The sequence below is a fragment of the Eublepharis macularius genome, chromosome 12 (genome assembly GCF_028583425.1).
Source record: "Eublepharis macularius isolate TG4126 chromosome 12, MPM_Emac_v1.0, whole genome shotgun sequence".
Classification (NCBI taxonomy): domain Eukaryota; kingdom Metazoa; phylum Chordata; class Lepidosauria; order Squamata; family Eublepharidae; genus Eublepharis; species Eublepharis macularius.
In genome coordinates, this window is record NC_072801.1 from 20,620,351 (window position 1) to 20,639,597 (window position 19,247).

A 19,247-nucleotide genomic window follows, 5' to 3' on the forward strand; every position below is an offset into this window, starting at 1 on the left:
AGGAGCTCTCTGGTTGGCAGACAGACCTTCCTAACAGGGTTTGGAGGGATGAGACTGGTGTTCCCATGGCTACAGAAGGTCCATCTCCACCCTGCTCGTTGCTCTCATAGAACAGAATGGGAGCTCTCAGGTTGGCAGGGAGAGCTGCCTATCAAGGTTATGTGGGCTAGGATTGGGGTTGCACAGCAACAAAAGGTCTGCAGACATTCCAGGCCTATGTTGCCTAGGGAATCAATGGATCGGCGCCAGCCTGTCTGGCATCACAAATTGAACGAATCAGCCCCAAAAGTCGTGGATTTCATGAAAAATGCAGCTCCTCAAAACACGTTTTTGCGATATACGAATCATCCGATTCATCACAAAATGTGACTTGTATTTGATTCGTGCCCATGTCTACTAATCATAAGAAAACAGTTTCATTGTCATTCATAAGACAAGAGCCCAACTTCATTTCAACCTTTGTTTTGTTGTTACATAGAAGAATGTTGCAATTTCTAACTTTATGTATCTCGGGGTTGAGCATGGAGGAAGACAGTGACATCTATATTCATTCCTGTCTTTCTATTTCTTAATGGATGTTTATATGTGTATGTTTTGACTCAGCCCAGATCAGTCCTCTGAAATATTGTCTGATTATATCCAGCAATGTATGCTGGGGAGAGAACTACTGATCCAAACAGTTGCATACGAGTGTAGCAGCCAGGTGCCTCCGGTAAGTTTTCCTTTTATGCTTTCTACTGCTAGATTCACCTGGATCTTGACTAGCTATCATTTTGAGTAGATTTACCATGTTTCTGTATTGGTTTTAAACGAAATCATCGTATACAGTGGAGTACAACAGAAGACAAATGCAATCACACAAGCCTCTAAAATTCAATCATAAAACAGCCTGCTTGATTTGTCAGATCAACAGCTCCAAAACAAATGACAGCAGAAACCAATAAAGCTGAAAAACAGGGACTGGATGGATTCATGAAGGAGAGGGCCATCAATGGCTAGCAGCTAAAATGGCTTAAAGGGGGAACCTCCACATCCAGGGGAAGTCACCCTCAGGAGGCAAGAGCAAAGGAAGGCTTTGGCCTCTATGCCGTGTTTGTGGGCTATCCCGGGAGCCTGGCCACTGTGAGAAAAATAATGCTGGACCATTGGTCTGATCCAGCAGGGAATGCTGCAGGATAGATGAATCTCATTGCCGGTTAGGAAGGCATTCTATCATTTGAGGGCAGCAACTAGCTAACTACAGCTGGGCGTTTATAACAACAGGTGATACCAGTGTGTTTGTTCTTCGTCCATGTCTTCCTCTGGGGAGCTTAAGGCGGTATACACCAATCTTTCCTCCTCCATTTTATCATTACAAACCCCTGTAAGATAGGCTGAGAGAGGATGACTAACCGGGGGTCATACAGTGAGTGTTCATGACAAATGTGGATTTGATCTTGGGTCTCCCCCAGGCTTGGTCCAGCTGTCTAACCATTCTGCAGTTCTATGCCAGTTGTAGCAACACATCTTTGCTTGTATCAAAAGAGGCATTCAAATTCAGCAGGGCTGGGATGAGCATGGCTGTGTGCATCTGGACGGTGTGTCCAGATAAGTAGATCTTTTATATGCATGGATCTCTCGAACAATTTTTGTGACAAGTGCTTCACACTCACACACACACACCATTTAGCATTGGAAGGAGATGTGTGTTTCCTATACATATAAATGGCAATGAGATTTAGGCATCTAGAGCTAGCATGGTATTGTGGTTAGAATGATGGACTAGGATCTGGGACACCTCGGTTCGAATCCCCACTCTGCCATGAAAGCTTGCTGTGTGACACCCTCTCAGCCTAACCTAGCACACAACGTTGTTGTTATGATCATTTAAAAGGAAGAAAGGAAAACTATGTAATCCACTTTGAGTCCCCATTGAGGAGAAAGGAGGAGTATAAATGAAGTAAATCCAGCAGGAACACGGTGGAACGGAGTTCCGGAACCTCTTAAAAATGGTCACATGGCTGGTGGCCCCGCCCCCTGATCTCCAGACAGAGGGGAGTTGATATTGCCCTCACGGAGGGCAATCTAAACTCTCCTCTGTCTGGAGATCAGGGGGCAGGGCCACTAGCCATGTGACAGTTTTCTCCGAGGGCAACCCACTGAGTTCCACCACCTCTTTTCCCAGAAAAAAAGCCCTGAGTAAATCTAGAAATAAATCAATAGATTGACAAGCAGCAACAAAGGCCAGTTTAGAGGAGAGGGTTGTCCTTACATTTTTCTGACTTCACGTCCATTTCCACACTACTCACCTTCATGTGGAACGCCGCAGAACATTGCGAAAAAACCGCGGAAGATAGCGTTTTCTCACGCGGGTTTTGTGAGACATTGTGCAAAACTTGCACAAGAAGATGCGGTCTTCTACGTTTTTTTCGCGACGTTCCAGATGAAGATAAGTAGTGTGGAAACGGCCCACAACAGTCTGCCCTCCTGATTGTATGTAGCTGAGCTCTTTCTTGTGGGATGGGAATATTATGAGGGGTTGGTTTAGCCTATACGCTGTCCTGCTTGTGTGGCCAATAATTTTCTTTGTTGCAATGAACACAGGCAGTTTTAAAAAGTGTCGCTGAAGCTGTCGGCGGCCATTACCACAGCTGCTCTACCAGAGGAGAGGTAGGTCTAGAATTAATAAGAGTCGTAGTCTGTTGCATGTCCATTGGTACTCTGGGGGCTTATCACACACACTCTCATTTTATTCTCTCAGGCCCTTTTCACACTACTTACCTGCTCCCGGAATGTTGCGAAATATCGCGCAAAACCCGCGGAAGATAGCATCTTCTCGCGAGAATTTTGCACGATGTTGTGCAAAACTCTCACAAGAAGATGCTATCTTCCGTGGTTTTTGCGCAATATTTCGCAACGTTCTGGGAGCAGGTAAGTAGTGTGAAAAGGGCCTCAGTTCCATGGTGCTAATGTTTTTTAATAATTATTTTTATTGTAAAAAACAGAATAATAATAAATGGGGATACAGAAAGGAAAAAAGGGATTGTGCATCATAATTATATAAATCAGAAATAATTGTATAGAACAGAATATATAAACATAAAGTATTTCTCCCCAACACCCCCTTCATTAAATTTTTAAGACACTGTCTATGAAATACAATGATACTTATATTCAGGAACATTTATATTCAGCTTTTTAAGTTACAAATTTCATAACAAATCTCTTTTACAACTACATTATTGGTTTCATCATTGCTACCTAGTCAGTATTGCATACTTTCACCACTTCTACACAGCTGATATAACTTTTAACAAATGGATAATATATCAAAATACATAAGGGAAGTCTGTTATATATCTCATAATAAAAAAAGTTTCTGCTCAAAAAACCTACTTCTTTTTATATTTATATTCAAAATGTCTCTTTTAGGACTAATTCTCATTCTGCTTTTACCTTGCCTAAATTTGCCTCCTGCTTACATAATACACAATCCATCTCTTTTCAAATATGCTGTTAACTTCATTATTACAGCATATTCGGCAAGTTTGTTTTCCCATTCTTCTAAGCTGTCCCCATATATTCAAATATCTCTTCCACGACCTTTGGTAATTTATTAGGCAAATTCCTAATAGCATATTCCTAGCTTCCGAAGGGAATCCAAATTTTAATATATGTGTTAATGTTATAACAGCCGCATGTGATCAAAATGAAATCTAATTGGTTTTTTAATCCCTTTTTTTGTCCTTTTGACCTCAGAATTATGACAGTAGTGATCTGGACATGATTCTTCATGAGCGCAGAAGAGCCGAGGACTTGCTCAGTATCATAAATAAAATCTATAAGGGAAAGGTGGGCCACGCTTGTTTTAGTTTAATGCCAGAGGTAAGCGCCTGATTGATTATGGTTGATGCTAAGATTATAAGTGCCCTGCTGGATCAGACCGATGGTCCATTTAGCTGCCCCTAAAAGGGTTCAGAAACCAGAACCTGACCCCTATTGCAGGGCCAGATCGAGGGGGAGCAGGGGGGTAGTCTGCCCCCAGCGCCACCAGGGAGGGGGCGCTGGGAGCAGCTGCCAGCTGCTGGGGGCACGCGGGCAGCAGCGTGAGAAGCCTCCCAGCCCCCTGCGCTGCCTTTCACCTGCCCCGCAGGACAGGGGGTGGCCAGCTTGCCGAGCGCCCCGTCCTGCAGGGCAGGCAAAAGGCAGCGTGGGGGGCTGCAAGGCCACCTGCATCATTTGCCTGCCCCGCAGGACAGGGGGCGGACAGCTGCTCCCTGTCCTGCGGGGAGGCGAATGACGCAGGCAGCTTACCAGCCCCACACGCTGCCTCCGCCAGTGCACTGCGGGGCAGCACGCTCTGCCCTGCATGATGACATCACAGAAGTGACGTCATCACGCAGCACCGGGAGTGGATCCGGCCCTGCTCTATTGCCACCTCCAATAACAACTGATATTTAAAAGTACAATAGAATTTCCATTTAGCCTTCATGGGTAATAGCCACTATCCACCATGAATGGGTCTAATCCTTCTTTTAAGGTCATCTAAAGTTAATGGTTTTCCTGTGGCATGGAGTTCCACAGGTTAATCATGCACAGTATGAAGTCCTTAATCATGTACAGTGTCTCTCCTGTCCATCAACTTGATTGAGTGTCTGCGTTCTACTATGTTGTGAGAAGGATTGAAAGCTCTCTATTTGGTTTTCCCAACCTGTGCTTAATTGTATAATATTCATCACTTTTCGTCGAAAGTGTCTCTTTGTATAGGGAAAAGCTCCATATTCTTCAGCTTTTCATCATAGGGAGGGCATTATAAGGGAAGGTGTTATAACTCCTTGATTGTTTTAATTTCTATGTTTTGCACCTCTTCTGTCTGTACAGGATCCTTTTTGCAGACAGGACCTGTTTTTTTTTAATCCCCCACTGGCTCAGGTGGTCCTAATTTTAAATATATGTTTAGAGCTCTACAGAAATTGTGCCACTTTCTCCAGCCTGCTTGCTGCCAAAGCCACCAAACCATGAAGGACCTCTTGTGATACAAATCCCAGATTTCCTGGCCAAATCTTCGGCAGAATGGTTAAAAACCAATGGGTTGAAAGGTAAGATCAGCCAGAGCGGTTTTGTGAGGAATAAAACCAATTTTGCACAATGCTTTTTTATTTATTTATCTCATTTATACTCTGCCTTTTTCACAAGGTAGATTACGTAGTGTAAAATTAGTACAATCAGTATCAAGAACATTTCCATAAATAATGCCATAGGGTAAATAAACTCAGTTAAACCTAATATTGTACCATATGGAAGAGCGTTCTTATAGATAATGTTTGTTCCTTTTTGTATATGAAAATTTAAAAAAAAATTTTAAAGTTTACAAAGACATAACATTATCAAGGATCCAATACAGAGTTGAAGAAATGCTGAAACAGAATATAATCAGTTCTAGGACTGACATTAGACAACATGAAGCACAGGTAGTATATAGGAGTATATATTTAAAGCAAGAGATAATATGTAAGGCAACATAGTGGTGAAGTCTATGGTCCCTGACTCATCAGCGAAGCATCTGAGACCCCTCACAAGAGCTGAGCGTTCTTATAGATAATGTTTGTTCCTTTTTGTATATGAAAATTTAAAATTTTTTTTAAAAGTTTACAAAAACATAACATTATCAGGGATCCAATACAGAGTTGAAGAAATGCTGAAACAGAATATAATCAGTTCTAGGACTGACATTAGACAACATGAAGCACAGGTAGTATATAGGAGTATATATTTAAAGCAAGAGATAATATGTAAGGCAGCATAGTGGTGAAGTCTATGGTCCCTGACTCATCAGCGAAGCATCTGAGACCCCCTCCCTATAATATTTCACCTTGCTATGGAACTTTAAGGAGGAATAAGTGGGGGGCGGTCTCCCATCCAGACTCTGGGCAGGCCGTTCAGTGCGGGGGAGACCCTAGCCTGGGATCCAATGGAAACAGTTGACCAATCTGCTTTCTTGTTTTTGTAATAGCCAAGAAGTTGAGCCTATACCAAGTTTTGGCACCAAATGCATTTTCCCCTGTGGAAGAGTTTGTCCCTATTCTTCAGAAAACAGTATCCTCAACTTTGCACGAAGTGAGTGAAAAGACTGATGAATCGCTTTTTTTCACAACTCGCTTGGGCGTGTACACATTTTTCTAAGCAAGCCATTCCTCTCTCCCACTCTTCATGTGTCTGTTGAGAGGACCCAAGCTGCCAGGGATGGGAGGGTTGTGGAAATGTATAACCTGGAGCCCTGAGGCAGGGGCCCAGGGCAAGAAGGGAGGAAGTGGGGAGCAGTAGAAGGAATCCTATCTCCTTTCCCTGCAAGTCCCCATAGGTCTCCCGCTTGTTAGTAATAAGAATTGAATGGCAAGGACTGGAATGGAACTGCTGGGAATACCTGGATCTGAAGGTGCTCCCCTTTCACTCTCCAACATTATCTTTTCCCCATTATCAGTCGTTCACTTGAATTCAGGAAGGCAGAGAGAGGAAAGAGGGGCAGCCCCCGACCAGTCCATACATCCTCTTTGTGTTCCGCATTTGGACTGATATTGGAGGCAGGGAGATGCTGGCGGATCAGAGGCTTCAGAAGCTTCTATACTGTCCATGAATGGTTTTCCACATGTGAAGTGTAGAATTAATTGTATTGTTAATTGTATTGATAATTGTTCATTGTACATGCATTTTACTGTGTACTGAGTTTATGTATTGTATTAGTAAATACATTGTGACTGTTAGCAAGGCTAGTACATGGTCATTGCTGCTATATCAAAAATTTAAGAAACACGCCATTAATCTCCAGATTCAAGTCCAGCAGCACCTTAAAAGTCCAACAAGATTTCCAGGGTATAAGCTTTCAAGAGTCAAAGCTCTTCCTCAGATACCAGTGCTATTGAATTCAAATCTTGCTGCTCTGCATCCCAACATGGCTACCCACATTGGTATGCCTTAACTGTAAGTTTTTCTCCCTCCACCTTTCAGAAAGCGATGATGCAGTTTGAATGGCACGATGGGACCATTAAAAACGTCCACGTGGATCCACCAATATTGTATGACTACCAGGTGAGTTAAAGGAAATGGAGACCCTCCTTATATCTGTGCAAGCCAAGGCTAGTCGCTGTTTTCCGGAGGCCCTTGGAGGAGATGCCCTCAGAGGTCTCCACCTTCCTGAGCAGTCTCACCAACTTTCCACTCACCACCCCTTTAATTTGTTTCTGTGCCCGATCTACTCTTCGACCCAGAAGGAAAGTATGAGGTAACCGACAGTGGCAAGGAGAAGTAGCAGGGGAGGGGGGCCATTTCAGGGTTCAGCAGTGGACCCTGTGCCGAGATGGGGCCTCAGCAGTTTCCCTAGGATGACAGCTGTTGCTGCTGGCCTGGATTATTATTGTCCTAGCATTGAGCAGCCACAGTATTAGCATGCAGGGGTAGCAAGGCCAGAAAGGCGCTTCAGTATTGCCACACGGAGCCTGTTTGTGTGGGTAGCAGCCTCCTTTGACCAAAACGCTGGGCAAAACAATGAAAAACAGCAAAGATGAACAGCTGTTCGCCAGGTTCATAATATTTGGACTCCCACCCCCAAGTCTCAAGGGACTTGTTATGAACACATGTAAGTCAGAAGCGAAGCACCAAAGACCTTGCAGAACAATGTCCAGGGGGAAGGAAGTGTTGCTTCTAGCGTCTGGCCGAAGACACATCTGGCTGGCTCTCTCCTCAAGCGATGCTCTGGGGGTGGGGGCTTTCCTTTCAACAGAAGAGCCCAAGAAAGGGGACTCACTATTGGAGTAGAGCCCGCTGGGTGTGAGAACAGCTGAAAAAGGTTTGTCTGCATATGGTCTCAGCTATGCTTGTGTTTTGCTCTCAGAAACAGCTGAGCAGGGCGGTGAGGAAGTACGAGAGACGCATTGAATGGCTGTCCGTCAGGAGCAGAAGGCTGTGGGGAACCGTTTGCGAAAGGAGGTGAATGAACCTTCATTCTTTGCAAATTGTTGAGAACGTGCTTCTGGGAAGAGGGGTGTTAGTGACATCACTGGGTTCCAGCCAATTGGTGCTGAGCGTGGTCACTTTCTGCTGAGAACTCGTGCAATCAGTTTGCCCTGGGAATGGAGAGAAGACTATGTTGAAGCAAAATAAGGCAGAGTTTGCTTCCGGGATATTGAAAAGGTAGGAGGATCCCTCCCAAATAAATATTTGTAAGCACCCATTATTTGCCAGGATTTCAATGCCAACAGCATTTTTTTTTAAATCACAAAATAAAAACTGACAACAGGATCAGCGACTCAGAGCCCAGCAACGCCGTCAAAACCAAAGCAGAAGAATAAAAATGGGTAATTAAAACAACTAAACTGAGTACAAAATGCGGCAAAAAACCCCAGTAAAAATATAGCAAATGAGGAAAGAAAAAATGGCGGTTCAATGCTGCCGTTTCTCCTGTAGGGTCGTTCTCCTTATTGATATCTCGGCAACAAGTTCCATGTACATCATTCATATCCAACATTCCCTGAGGCTTGTCCTGGAGGAGCAGATCTCAAGCAAGGATGTCTTCAATATTATAGCGTAAGTAAAACCAGGCAATGTTTATGTTCTTAAACATTAGCTCCTACTTTTTTGGGATCAATGCCAAGCAGCCTCCAATGGTGGCCTCTTCAGGTCGTGCTTCCATTTGTTGTTCTCTTTTCCTGTTCCATGTTTCTTGCAGTTTTGGAAAAGATATTAAGCCCTGGCAACCAGAAATGGTTCCTTCCCACCCAGACAACTTAGAGAATGCCTGGAGGTAGGTAAACCTACTTTTAATTTTGTCCCTCTCGTTCCTAAGTAAGATCTCATGGCTTAAAGCCCTGGTTTAGTATTTTCTGTTTACTTACGTTCAAATGAGCAACATCTTTGGATGGTGCCCAGTTGCAAGTCAACAGAGGCCGCAAGAGAGCTCCACTTCCTGCATTTGCATGCTAGGCCTGGGATCCGACTGCCAATCATCATGCTTGGTGCCAGGAACAAGGAACGGGGGTCATTAAGAGTCAGGATCCCAGCATGGGGTCAGTTTGTTCTTTACTCTTTGGTGTCCTGACCAGGGAAGTTGTCAGAATGTCCACGCTTGTGCCCTGGAAAGGAGGTCCAAATTTCCAGGAGCTACCAAAAAATACAATTTTGCATGAAGGAATCAGGATATAATTACTTGTAGCTGCTTCCAGCAAACAAAACTTTGCTTAAGGTAATGTCCCAAAGTGTTGAACAGCTGATTCAGGGGACTTGTAGAGCTATCTGACAAAGCATCTCAAAGAGGTAGAAGATCATGCATCAAGGGTGGCATCTTTGCTCAATTCTGTGATTCCAAGGGAGAGTTTGATCCTTCCAGGAAGGTCTATGCTTAGGGCAGAGAAGCTTTCTGAGCCCATTGAGGAAGGTGCGTTACAGTGGCTGCCTAGAAGATAGGGCTGCTTCCCTGTATTTCTGCCACAGCCCTAGTTGCTTGCTACCTCTATGAACTGCAGCAGGAGAGGGGAAAAGGGCAATGTTGGCATCATCAGTACATCACATCCAAGGAAAACCCAGGAGTGACACGGTTCTAGGAATCTCTGGAAGATCTATGGTTTCCATACCATAGTTTCCAGCAGAAGCATCATAGCTTCTGGCAATTCCTAGAGCTACCCTGTGTCACTGCCTGGTTTTTCCCTGAAGTGACATATCAACACAGCCAAAGTCACATGCCCCCTATGTCTCCACCCCCAATCCTCCCTCCAGTTGCCAGTCCCTACTGAAGGAGCCCACTGTTTAGGCACCCTCAATTGGAGTTTGTGGTTCAAAATGTAATCTGAGGGCCAAACAACAACACTGTAATTTTTGGCAGGTTGGATTTGGTCCCCTGACAGTCAACATGTCAGCTGTGAGTTCTGTATTGGAAATGTATTTACCCAAGCATGTGGGGCCCTGATTTAGATCAAGGTCATGGTGTGTGGGGGAAAGAGGCTTCTGCTCCCCCCACCCCATCCCATGCCCTTTTCCAGACCTAAAACGGCTCCAAGGGCAGTATTTGACCCATCAGGGGATGGACATTCAGGGGCAAATAGGAGCAGGCCCCTTGGGCAGGGCTCATTTCGAGGGGGAACATGCAGGAACGCAGTTCCGGCAGTTCCCCAAAGAGGTTACATGACAGGTAGCCCAGCCTACTTGACTCTCGGCCATTTTGGACCCGTTTCAGCCTGGATTGGGGCCGAAACGGCCCGGATTGGGCCTCTGACAGGTGGTGGATCACTCTCCCACTTGGCAGCAGCCTGATCCTGACCATTTTGGGCCCCTTTTCAGCCATTTTCAGCCCCTTTTTGCCATTTTGGGCCCAATTTCAGACCTGAATGTCCAAGATTGGGACCAAAACAGCCAGGATAGGTGATGTCAGGGGGTGTGGCATATGCAAATCAGTTATGCTAATGACACACTTCTGGTGATGTCAAGGGGCATGGCATATGCTAATGAATTATGCTAATAAGTTCCTCCAGCTCTTTTTCTACAAAATGACCCCTGCCCTTGGGTAATTTCGTGTTGGGAAAACAGTGCAGGAGGGAAGGCTGAAGATAAGGGACTGGCATCAGGGAGACAGCAAAGCCAATTCTCTAATGCTATGTAAGTTGCTTCACCAAAGGTAATAACAGGAATAGTACTCGCTTGCTTTTCCTTTCCCCCAGCTATTGAGAAGCATCTTAAGTGACTCATAGGATGTGACGAAGAGAGCTGTGGTTCTCGAAAGCTTATGCGACAGTAAAGGTGGTTAGTCTTAAAGGTGCTACTGGACTCTTTACTATTTTGCAACTACAAAGTAACACAGCTAACTCCTCTCGATCATAGGATCTAGAATCAGGGCTGCTGGCTGCATGTCAGGGCTAGAAGTTTGTGAAGCCACATGAGAGCTTCAGTGCATTTTTGACAGTTTCTGTGAAACTTTTCTTCTAGGTGGGTGCTGGCCCTGCAGTGTGAAGGCACTCGGAACCTCATGAGTGCTCTTCGAAGAGCCGTGGAAGTGGACTTCCAAGATAAAGACAAACATGAGTCCCAGGGGATATATCTGTTGACTACTGGCATTCCTGATCAAGATACAGTAAGCGCAGTTCCCATATTTGCTTTGATATATCAACAACTGCTTATGATAGTTGCAGAACTGATCTAGTCGAGTTTTACATGTGCTGAAGAGCTTGATGTGGGGTACATGCCAGGGGAAGATCTAACCATCTCCAGCATTGTATCTCTGATCTACAGCTTGGGGGGGGGGGGTTGTTGGGGGTTTTTGTATCAGATAATGCAACCAGAATTCCAACATTGCATGTAGTTTTGGCCCTACGCTTTTTTTTCTGCCTTTCAGCACGTGATCAGTTCTTACATGCTTGAGGTCTGTGGAGGGTGTGATTTAAAGCTTCACATCTCGCTGTTCAGCACCACTGATTCTTCCCTTGATGGTGTTATTCCACCACGCTACGCAAGCCCTGATGAAGCAGCCCTCGCTTTCAAGACCATTGTGCAGGCTGCCAGTGGCAGGTTTCACTGGTTTGGAGAAACAGGTGCCATGGCCTTTTTTTAAAAAAAATTGATCCTGCCTAACTCAGGATTTACTCCATAGGGAGTTCTCTCTTTCATCCCAATGTGTCACACAGCACATTGGCAGTTGATTTGAAGCACCAGAGGAGAAGGAAGGTTTAACTGTTTCCCACATCTCTGTCCTCCCCTCCAAATATTGCTATTGGTGTCTCCCTCCAGTGGGTGAAGACATTTTTGTTTTGTTTGGCATACTCCCTCAATAACTGTTCTCCTCCTTGGTTATAGTCAGGGCTTTTTTTCAGCTGGAACGCGGTGGAACGGAGTTCCGGAACCTCTTGAAAATGGTCACATGGCTGGTGGCCCCGCCCCTGATCTCCAGACAGAGGGGAGTTGAGATTGCCCTCGGCGTCGCTCAGCAGCACGGAGGGCAATCTAAACTCCCCTCTGTCTGGAGATCAGGGGGCGGGGCCACCAGCCATGTGACCATTTTCTCCGAGGGCAACCCACTGAGTTCCATCATCTCTTTTCCCAGAAAAAAAGCCCTGGTTATAGTCTTGTGTGTATTTACGTGTTTGTATGTTTTCACTGAATTATTTTATAAATTATTTGAAATGTTGGTTTGACGTGCAGATGTTTGGCACCATGGGGACCCTATTTGGGTGGAAAGGTGGCATTAAAATGTTTTAAAGAAAAATAAAAATAATAAAAAATAGCCCCCCTCTCCTTGAAGAAACACTTTGGATAAAGGGGTTGCAGAGAAGCGAGCCATAAGGAAGGCGGCTCTGTATATGCATACATATCAATTTCTGTTTTTTAAATGCCCCCCCCCCAATTCTAAAAACAGATTTTCTACCAATTGCATTTTTAGTCTGTTATTTCTCCAAGGTGCTCAGGGGTGGCATGCATGGTTCTTCCCACCCACCCCCACCCCCCACCCCAATTCAAAAACATTATTTTGTCCTTTGAACCCAACCATAAGATTAGGTTCGACTGAGCCTGGCTTAATGTCCATCTGGTGAGCTTCATTGCTGAGTGAGCTTTGAACGTAGGCCTCCCTGATGGTGGCTTGCCATTCTAACCACTGCACCACCACTGACTCTTTCACCAGTGTACAGCAGTACAATTTTAAACCTCAGTTTTAAATCTCTTTCTTCACAATAATTTCTCTATTTAAATTCACACCATTGTTCCTATATGAAAGAGAGATGAATATTCCCAGAACATCCCTCATAACATTGAGGCCAAAATATCTCTGGGGTTGCCTTGAGTAAATCTGCAAGCTGCTTTCTTGTGGGGTGTTGATTATTGTTCTGTGTGTGAGTTGAATTCATTTGCTAGTGGCATTGAAGGGCTGTGCCTCCCTTTTTCCCCACTGCGTTCTGCTGCTTTTTCTCGGGCGGGCAGGCATCTATGAAAGCGGTGACATCAGCAGCATCCTCTCCGAAATGGAGAAAGCAGTCAACTATTCCCATAAGGTAGGCATTCAAGAGGTCATAATTTCTTCTCAGAAATGGAAGCAGAGTGTTCATTCAGGAGCTGTTTGGCCGCCTCTGGAAGCCAAATTTTCTGTGGCAATATGAGTGTTTTGTTGTGGCAAACACATGCAATGTGAAGCAGAAATGTGTGTTTCTGAATTTGCTTCCATCTCACATGTATTTTTACTTTTGTCTCTAGGTTAGGCAGCCCCCACCTGTGGCCACACAGGGAGCAAACCTTCCGCTTTCTTTAGACACTAAAACCAAAGCAAACCTGAAGCAAAGAGCCAATCCCTCCCTCAATGGCAGCCATTTTGTGAGGGCCCTATGCCAGTGGCAGACATGTTGTAATTGGCCCACCCACTATGGCAGTTATTTTGTGATTAGCCCTGCGCTGCCTTCCATGGCAGCCATTTTGTGCTGACACCCACTACTCTTTCTCAGAATTTCAAAAGCACCTATAGATACAACAAGATTGAGGACTCCTGATCTACATAAGTAGCTTCCACATGAAAGCAATTAATAAGGCGATGTAAAATTGTCACTGAATTTGTTCATGACTGAAGTTGTAGCTCAACTCTTTAATTTCAGTGTGCTTTGCTAGTGAAATCCTTAAAGCAACGATCTGGAAATCAACTGGCTGGTCATTTGATTCCTGGGGAAGATGTAGCCATGTTAGAGGGAAGGAAGAAACGCAAACCACAGAAGTTACCATTTCCCAAACCGACAGCCCTTACTCTCGCCAGAATGGTACGATTCAATTTGATAGCTACACTTTAAGTTTACTCTTCAGACAATTTTGCAGGTTTGTATACGTGTGCTTTTAAATGCTTTGCAAGAATATGATAATTTATTTTTCTAGATGAGAAAATCCATGGTCGAATCCACATTACTCATTTTAAGTCGCATGTTCCCCGCATTCCCCACGCAATCCCAAGTGCCGGTCACATTACCTCATTAAACAGATGCATTTCATTCGCATTTCTCCTGAATATGTGGTTACAGGTTTTCAACGGGAGTTTCACAGTGGCCGTGAACAGGCCAATGCGCAATTTACGTGGTTTTTTTAAAAACCACCCCCCTTCCTGTCTCTCCGGCCGTTCCGAGAGTTCCTATTGGCTGATTCAACTTGCAAGTGCTCCATAGTCTGCAAAAGACTGTTTTTGACCTCATAGCATTGGATTTATTGATTATGCTGTTTCTGAATCAAATCTGGTAGTTTGAAAAATCATTTTGGGGTGAATCCATCCTCAGAACGGACTCGCAAAACTTCCTTTTTAACTGTTTTTTTTTTTAATTTTATATTACTGTAATATCGAAATTACGGTGAATCAATCATTCGAAATAAAGAAAACACAGAGCAGGACCTCCATCACTCCTCCATGTTTCCCCCAAGTTATAATCGGTCCCCAATGACATTTTACATTTCCTCGAAAACTGTCAGGGATGATGTTCTATAACCTCACACAAGGAAAATGGGGCATGAGACATGTGGGCACACTGTTGGGTCTCCATCAATGCATCAGAGAGACAAGACATCGTTATCTATATATCATATCGTTATACCAAAGTTTCGAGCAAAAAAAAAATAACGGAAAAGTAATTTTAAAACAATAAAAAAATTTTTAAAAGGTCGGGAAGATTTGTTCCCGCCCGCAAAAGCGGAAAATGCAGGTGTGGGGTGAATGCGGATTCGGCCAGTGACTATTGGGAACATAATGACACTCCAAGGAAGTGAAACTTCAGTAAAATTCAAACACTGAACTGTCCTGCATAGGAAATGCCCACGAAAGCTTCCCACATGCTTCCAAATTTCCAAAAAAGAAACGGGAGAGAGCCATCAGTACTGTCAGTGGGGGAAAGAGAGGCATCATTATCTTCAATGATGTTTCTTTATAAGGCAAGATCGAAATAACGGAAAAGTACGCTCAAAAAAATTTTAAAAAATGGGTGGGAAGAAAAGGTCCCGCCCAAAAAAGCGGTTTTCGAGCAGCCGTGTGACCGGAGGGACGTGCGAGAAAGACGGATTGGAAGCAGGAATGTGAACGAAGAGGAAAAAATCGCGGATTGGAGGCAAACGGAAGATATCCGATAAACATGCGGGTAATGGGTGAATGTGGATTCGACCCATGTTAAGGAGAGATTGTGCTTAAACTCTAACCACAACTGTGTAATACGATTATTATCAGAGAACTAGAAAATGTGACTGTACTTGGTAGCCCACCTGTAACTACTTGCCAAGTTATAAAGACCCATTCCACCACAATATTACTTGTAACATAAGATAACTCATAGACTAATCACCTTATAAGAACTGCGGGATTTGAGGTTTTATTTGTACTACAAAATATATGTCTTATATGATATCTGAGCTTGTTATGAAAATTGCGTATCTCATTAAAAGGGCCAATATAATGCTTGTTGAAATTAATTACAAAAGTCCAGTGGAATGACACATTTCCCAAGAGTAAGGAGGTCTGTAGCACCTTAAAGACTGACCCGTTTTTAGTGGCAAGAGTTCAGAGAGCTGAGTCAGCTTTTTTTGGATAAATATTTTTCTCGATAATGAGAGGAGCCATTACTACCCAACTGTGACATCGTTTTTAAACAGCTTGTATAAATTTCTTCATATAAAAATAATGTTCTGGGGAAATGGCTGGCGCTGTTTTTGTCAACAAGTGGTAACACTGTGCTCCATTTATTATATGATAACATTTGATTTGTATAACACCTTTCAGGACAACTTAACGCCCACTCAGAGTGGTTTACAAAATATGTTGTTATTATCCGCACAACAATCACCCTGTGGGGTGAATGGAGCTGAGAGAGTTCCAAGAAGCTGTGACTGACCCAAGGTCACCCAGATAGCTTCAAGTGGAGGAGTGGGGAATCAAACCTAATGCTCCAGATTAGAGTCTCGTCGCTCTTAACCACTACACCTATAAAACCTGTCTGTCCATACTTGCTAGTATCAGTATATATGCAATCATTATATTTTGGGCCTATATGTATCTTTAAGGTCTTCTTTCCCCCAATTCTCTCTCTTTTTTGCATTATGTATTTATTTATTCATTTATTTACTTCATTGATATCCCACTTTTTTCCCAATTGGAACGCTAAGTGGCTTACATCATTTTCCTCTTCTCCATTTTATCTTCACATCAACTCTGTGAGGAAGGTTAGGCTGAGAGCGAGCGCCAGTTTGGTGTAGTGGTTAAGAGCGCAGGACTCTAATCTGGAAGACTGGGTTTGATTCCCCACTCCTCCACTTGAAGCCAACTGGGTGACCTTGGGTCAGTCACAGCTTCTAGCTCTCTCAGCCCCACCCACCTCACAGGGTGTTTTGTTGTGGGGATAATAATAACATACTTTGTAAACCACTTTGAATGGGTGTTAAGTCATCCTGAAGGGTGATATATAAATCAAATGTTGTTGTTGTTGTTATTGACTGGCCCAAGGTCACCCAGAGAATTTCCATGGAAGAGTGGGAATTCGAACCTGGGTCTCCTAGGTCTTAGTCTGGCACTCTAACCACTACACCAACCACAATAGTTAATGGTTTGCTTAGTGATCAGACATAACTGATCAATGCAAAAACCAAACAGAGTTTTTCAAAAGTTATTTACATGTTGCTAAACAGCATTGTTTCTACTCAACTATTCACTATGTTTAGAGCACAAGAGACCAGCGAGACGGGGACAGAAATGGCTCCCTGAAAGTATTCACATGGCTCCCAACAAGCACCAAAGCAGAAATTCCACCAGGTGCGTGCAAGTTAATGAAATCATCAGTGGAAATGTTTCCTCGTGATAATATTTGGAGCCATCAAAATAATACTTTGGTTAGGCATCACCATTCTTAAGTGTGAGAAAATAATATTTTACTGTTTTGTTGCAGCACAGCCAATAAAGGAGTTTTTGCAGATGGGTAGGAGAAAGAAATACAAATCGAAGAAATGTCCTGAGGTTTCACTCTCATTATTGTATACAGACAAAGGGAAGAAAGTAGGTGAGTGTCCTAAGTAAAATGGGTTCTCATTGTCCAACGTGGTGAGAATCAGATAATGCAGAAATGCATCTCATGTGCAATTTGGAAGTGGAGGGGCACTAGAGAATTCAGTAATGGGGGGCAATCCCCTCCCCTCCTCACACCTTTGGGCAAACTCAAGGAGGTGGGAAGATGGTCAGTCAGAGCTTATCTAGCGCCAGATGTTAATTCCCTCCCTCGTAGTTTGGAATCCCATGAAAAAATTCTGCCCATTTCATAGGCTTGAAAATTATTCCTTTGGGATTCAGAAATCTGATTGTTTTGTCCCCCCCTCCCCCAATGCCCTGGGAAAATAGCAACACTCTTTAAATGGAAAGTGGTAGTCCTTGTGATATTGAGTACTAGTGGTCAGCTAAACCGGTTGGATGCATTTTTCAAACATTTGCCCCCCAACCCATCCCAATAACAGGCAACCTTTCCTTGCTTTGGTAATATTTTGTGTTCATTTGTGAACAGAGGGGGGGGTCACAGTTCTTCACAAGAGAGTGGGGTGGGGGAGAACATCCCCCACTGCTGAGGCAACTGGGCCAATATACACTTACAACAGGGCTGTTTCTCCTAATGAACATTCTAATGAATTGCAAGGAGCAATATCTGTACCCAGGGCATGTGACTGCTTCTCTGCACTACGTTACTTTCAAAGAAAGATGCTATCAAATATGTGTGGGGGTACCATTGCCAAGGTAACAGGGATGTCCCCACCCAATACGAGAAGGTCAGGGGAAAGAACAGCAGACAAGCACCGAAATACAGAGAAGTTTGTACAGTACAGATTTCATGGATATTTTCAACCCCACTCCCCCACCCCGCAAATAGCAACTGTTGTAGTGAAAATCAAACCGCTCAAAAATTCAGCACTGGAAGATACCAGGTATCAAAGGGATCACATTATGAGAAACTAGAATTAAAAACTTGGCAGTAAAAAGCAGGCACACACATACAGACCCATGGCATGATGTGTTTTGTGTGTGAAACAGCCATGTTTTTGCCACAGGTAGAATATCCACCACTGCTTCTTTTCCCTAGGTGCAACTCACAAAAAATATTCCAAGCCCAAGTGTGTGAGAAAAGCAATTCCCTTTGTCATTTTGCCTCAAGAAGAAGAACAGTGCTCAAGCAAAGAGGTATGAAATTAGTATTCCCCTTATAATGCTTTAATAAACATTACAGTCAAAGCATTAATATTTCTTCAGCTACGACACAGCCTGAGTACATGTCACCAACTCAACATTCTGCCCCCTCCTTTGTCTTCCAAAAGTGGCTAAGCAAATTCAGCATCAAGAAACTGAAGTTAGACTTGCCCAGAATAATTTTCGGGCCTGAATGCTTGCATCAGAAGCAAATGGTGGGATCTTTGCGCAAGAAAGTGTCGGCAAAATACTGCAACATTTTCCCTAGCGTCAGAATGGATGTAAGTAACTTTCTGATCATCTCTGCCAAATAATGTGCTCTGGAAAATTGTTGCCCTCCCTGTTTCAGCCTCCACACACACATGAAGCAAGAGCTCGCGCTTTGAATTGAACCAGAGGCATATTTTTAATTAACATTTCATTTCATGTAGCAACTCCCCGCCCACTTTATCAGTTTAAATTCTCTACCAGCCACATGGGTTAATATAGTGACTCTGCACAAATTGTGTTTCTAGGGCAGTGTGAAACACCTGCACATTCAGCCCAAGGATCTGGAAGAGTATATTGAACAAATGGAGAGAGTTTTGCGGTGCTACGTTAAAAGAATGCAATGGCTTTTATCAGGTATGTTTGGCACTGAAGAGCAGCCTGTCACTTTAGCACTCGGCTCCATGTGATATGGGACATCTCAAGTTGCATCTCCTAATGTATTTTTCAAACTTATAAAAGCAGCAGGGAGCAATTTGGATCAAGGCTGTGACACAACCCTTGTATAACCTCTGCACCAATTGAAAACCAGCACCCCTATGGTAACTGCTTTTTTTCCCCCTTGAAGGAAAATAGCAATTAGCTATTGACTAGTGAAGAGATTTCAGTGAAAGGGAGTATTCTAAAAGGTGGTCCTTCACCTTCAGTGCAGATGTAGAACCATTACACCCATCATACTTGCTTTAATGTATTTATTCATCATTTTTCTCCCCAAAGGGGCTGAAAGTGGCTTGCAACATTAATAAATACAATGAAAATAGGGGGGGAAATACAATTTAAATAAAATAAGTATTTAATAAAA

At 43.6% G+C, this 19,247-nt stretch overlaps 1 protein-coding gene across 1 annotated transcript in view; it reads left to right on the forward strand.

The window, feature by feature from the left end:
* VWA3A (von Willebrand factor A domain containing 3A) overlaps positions 1-19,247 on the forward strand; it is a 46,163-nt gene that overhangs the window by 17,758 nt on the left and 9,158 nt on the right. The window contains exons 10-27 of the mRNA XM_054993673.1: positions 604-712; positions 2,584-2,649; positions 3,739-3,864; positions 4,940-5,078; positions 5,993-6,096; positions 6,985-7,065; positions 7,868-7,962; positions 8,440-8,559; positions 8,702-8,776; positions 10,948-11,092; positions 11,354-11,549; positions 12,931-13,001; positions 13,593-13,751; positions 16,675-16,765; positions 16,899-17,009; positions 18,075-18,172; positions 18,307-18,459; positions 18,694-18,802. Coding sequence (XP_054849648.1) covers positions 604-712; positions 2,584-2,649; positions 3,739-3,864; positions 4,940-5,078; positions 5,993-6,096; positions 6,985-7,065; positions 7,868-7,962; positions 8,440-8,559; positions 8,702-8,776; positions 10,948-11,092; positions 11,354-11,549; positions 12,931-13,001; positions 13,593-13,751; positions 16,675-16,765; positions 16,899-17,009; positions 18,075-18,172; positions 18,307-18,459; positions 18,694-18,802 — 2,048 coding nt within the window. The remainder of the gene's footprint in view (positions 1-603; positions 713-2,583; positions 2,650-3,738; positions 3,865-4,939; positions 5,079-5,992; positions 6,097-6,984; positions 7,066-7,867; positions 7,963-8,439; positions 8,560-8,701; positions 8,777-10,947; positions 11,093-11,353; positions 11,550-12,930; positions 13,002-13,592; positions 13,752-16,674; positions 16,766-16,898; positions 17,010-18,074; positions 18,173-18,306; positions 18,460-18,693; positions 18,803-19,247) is intronic.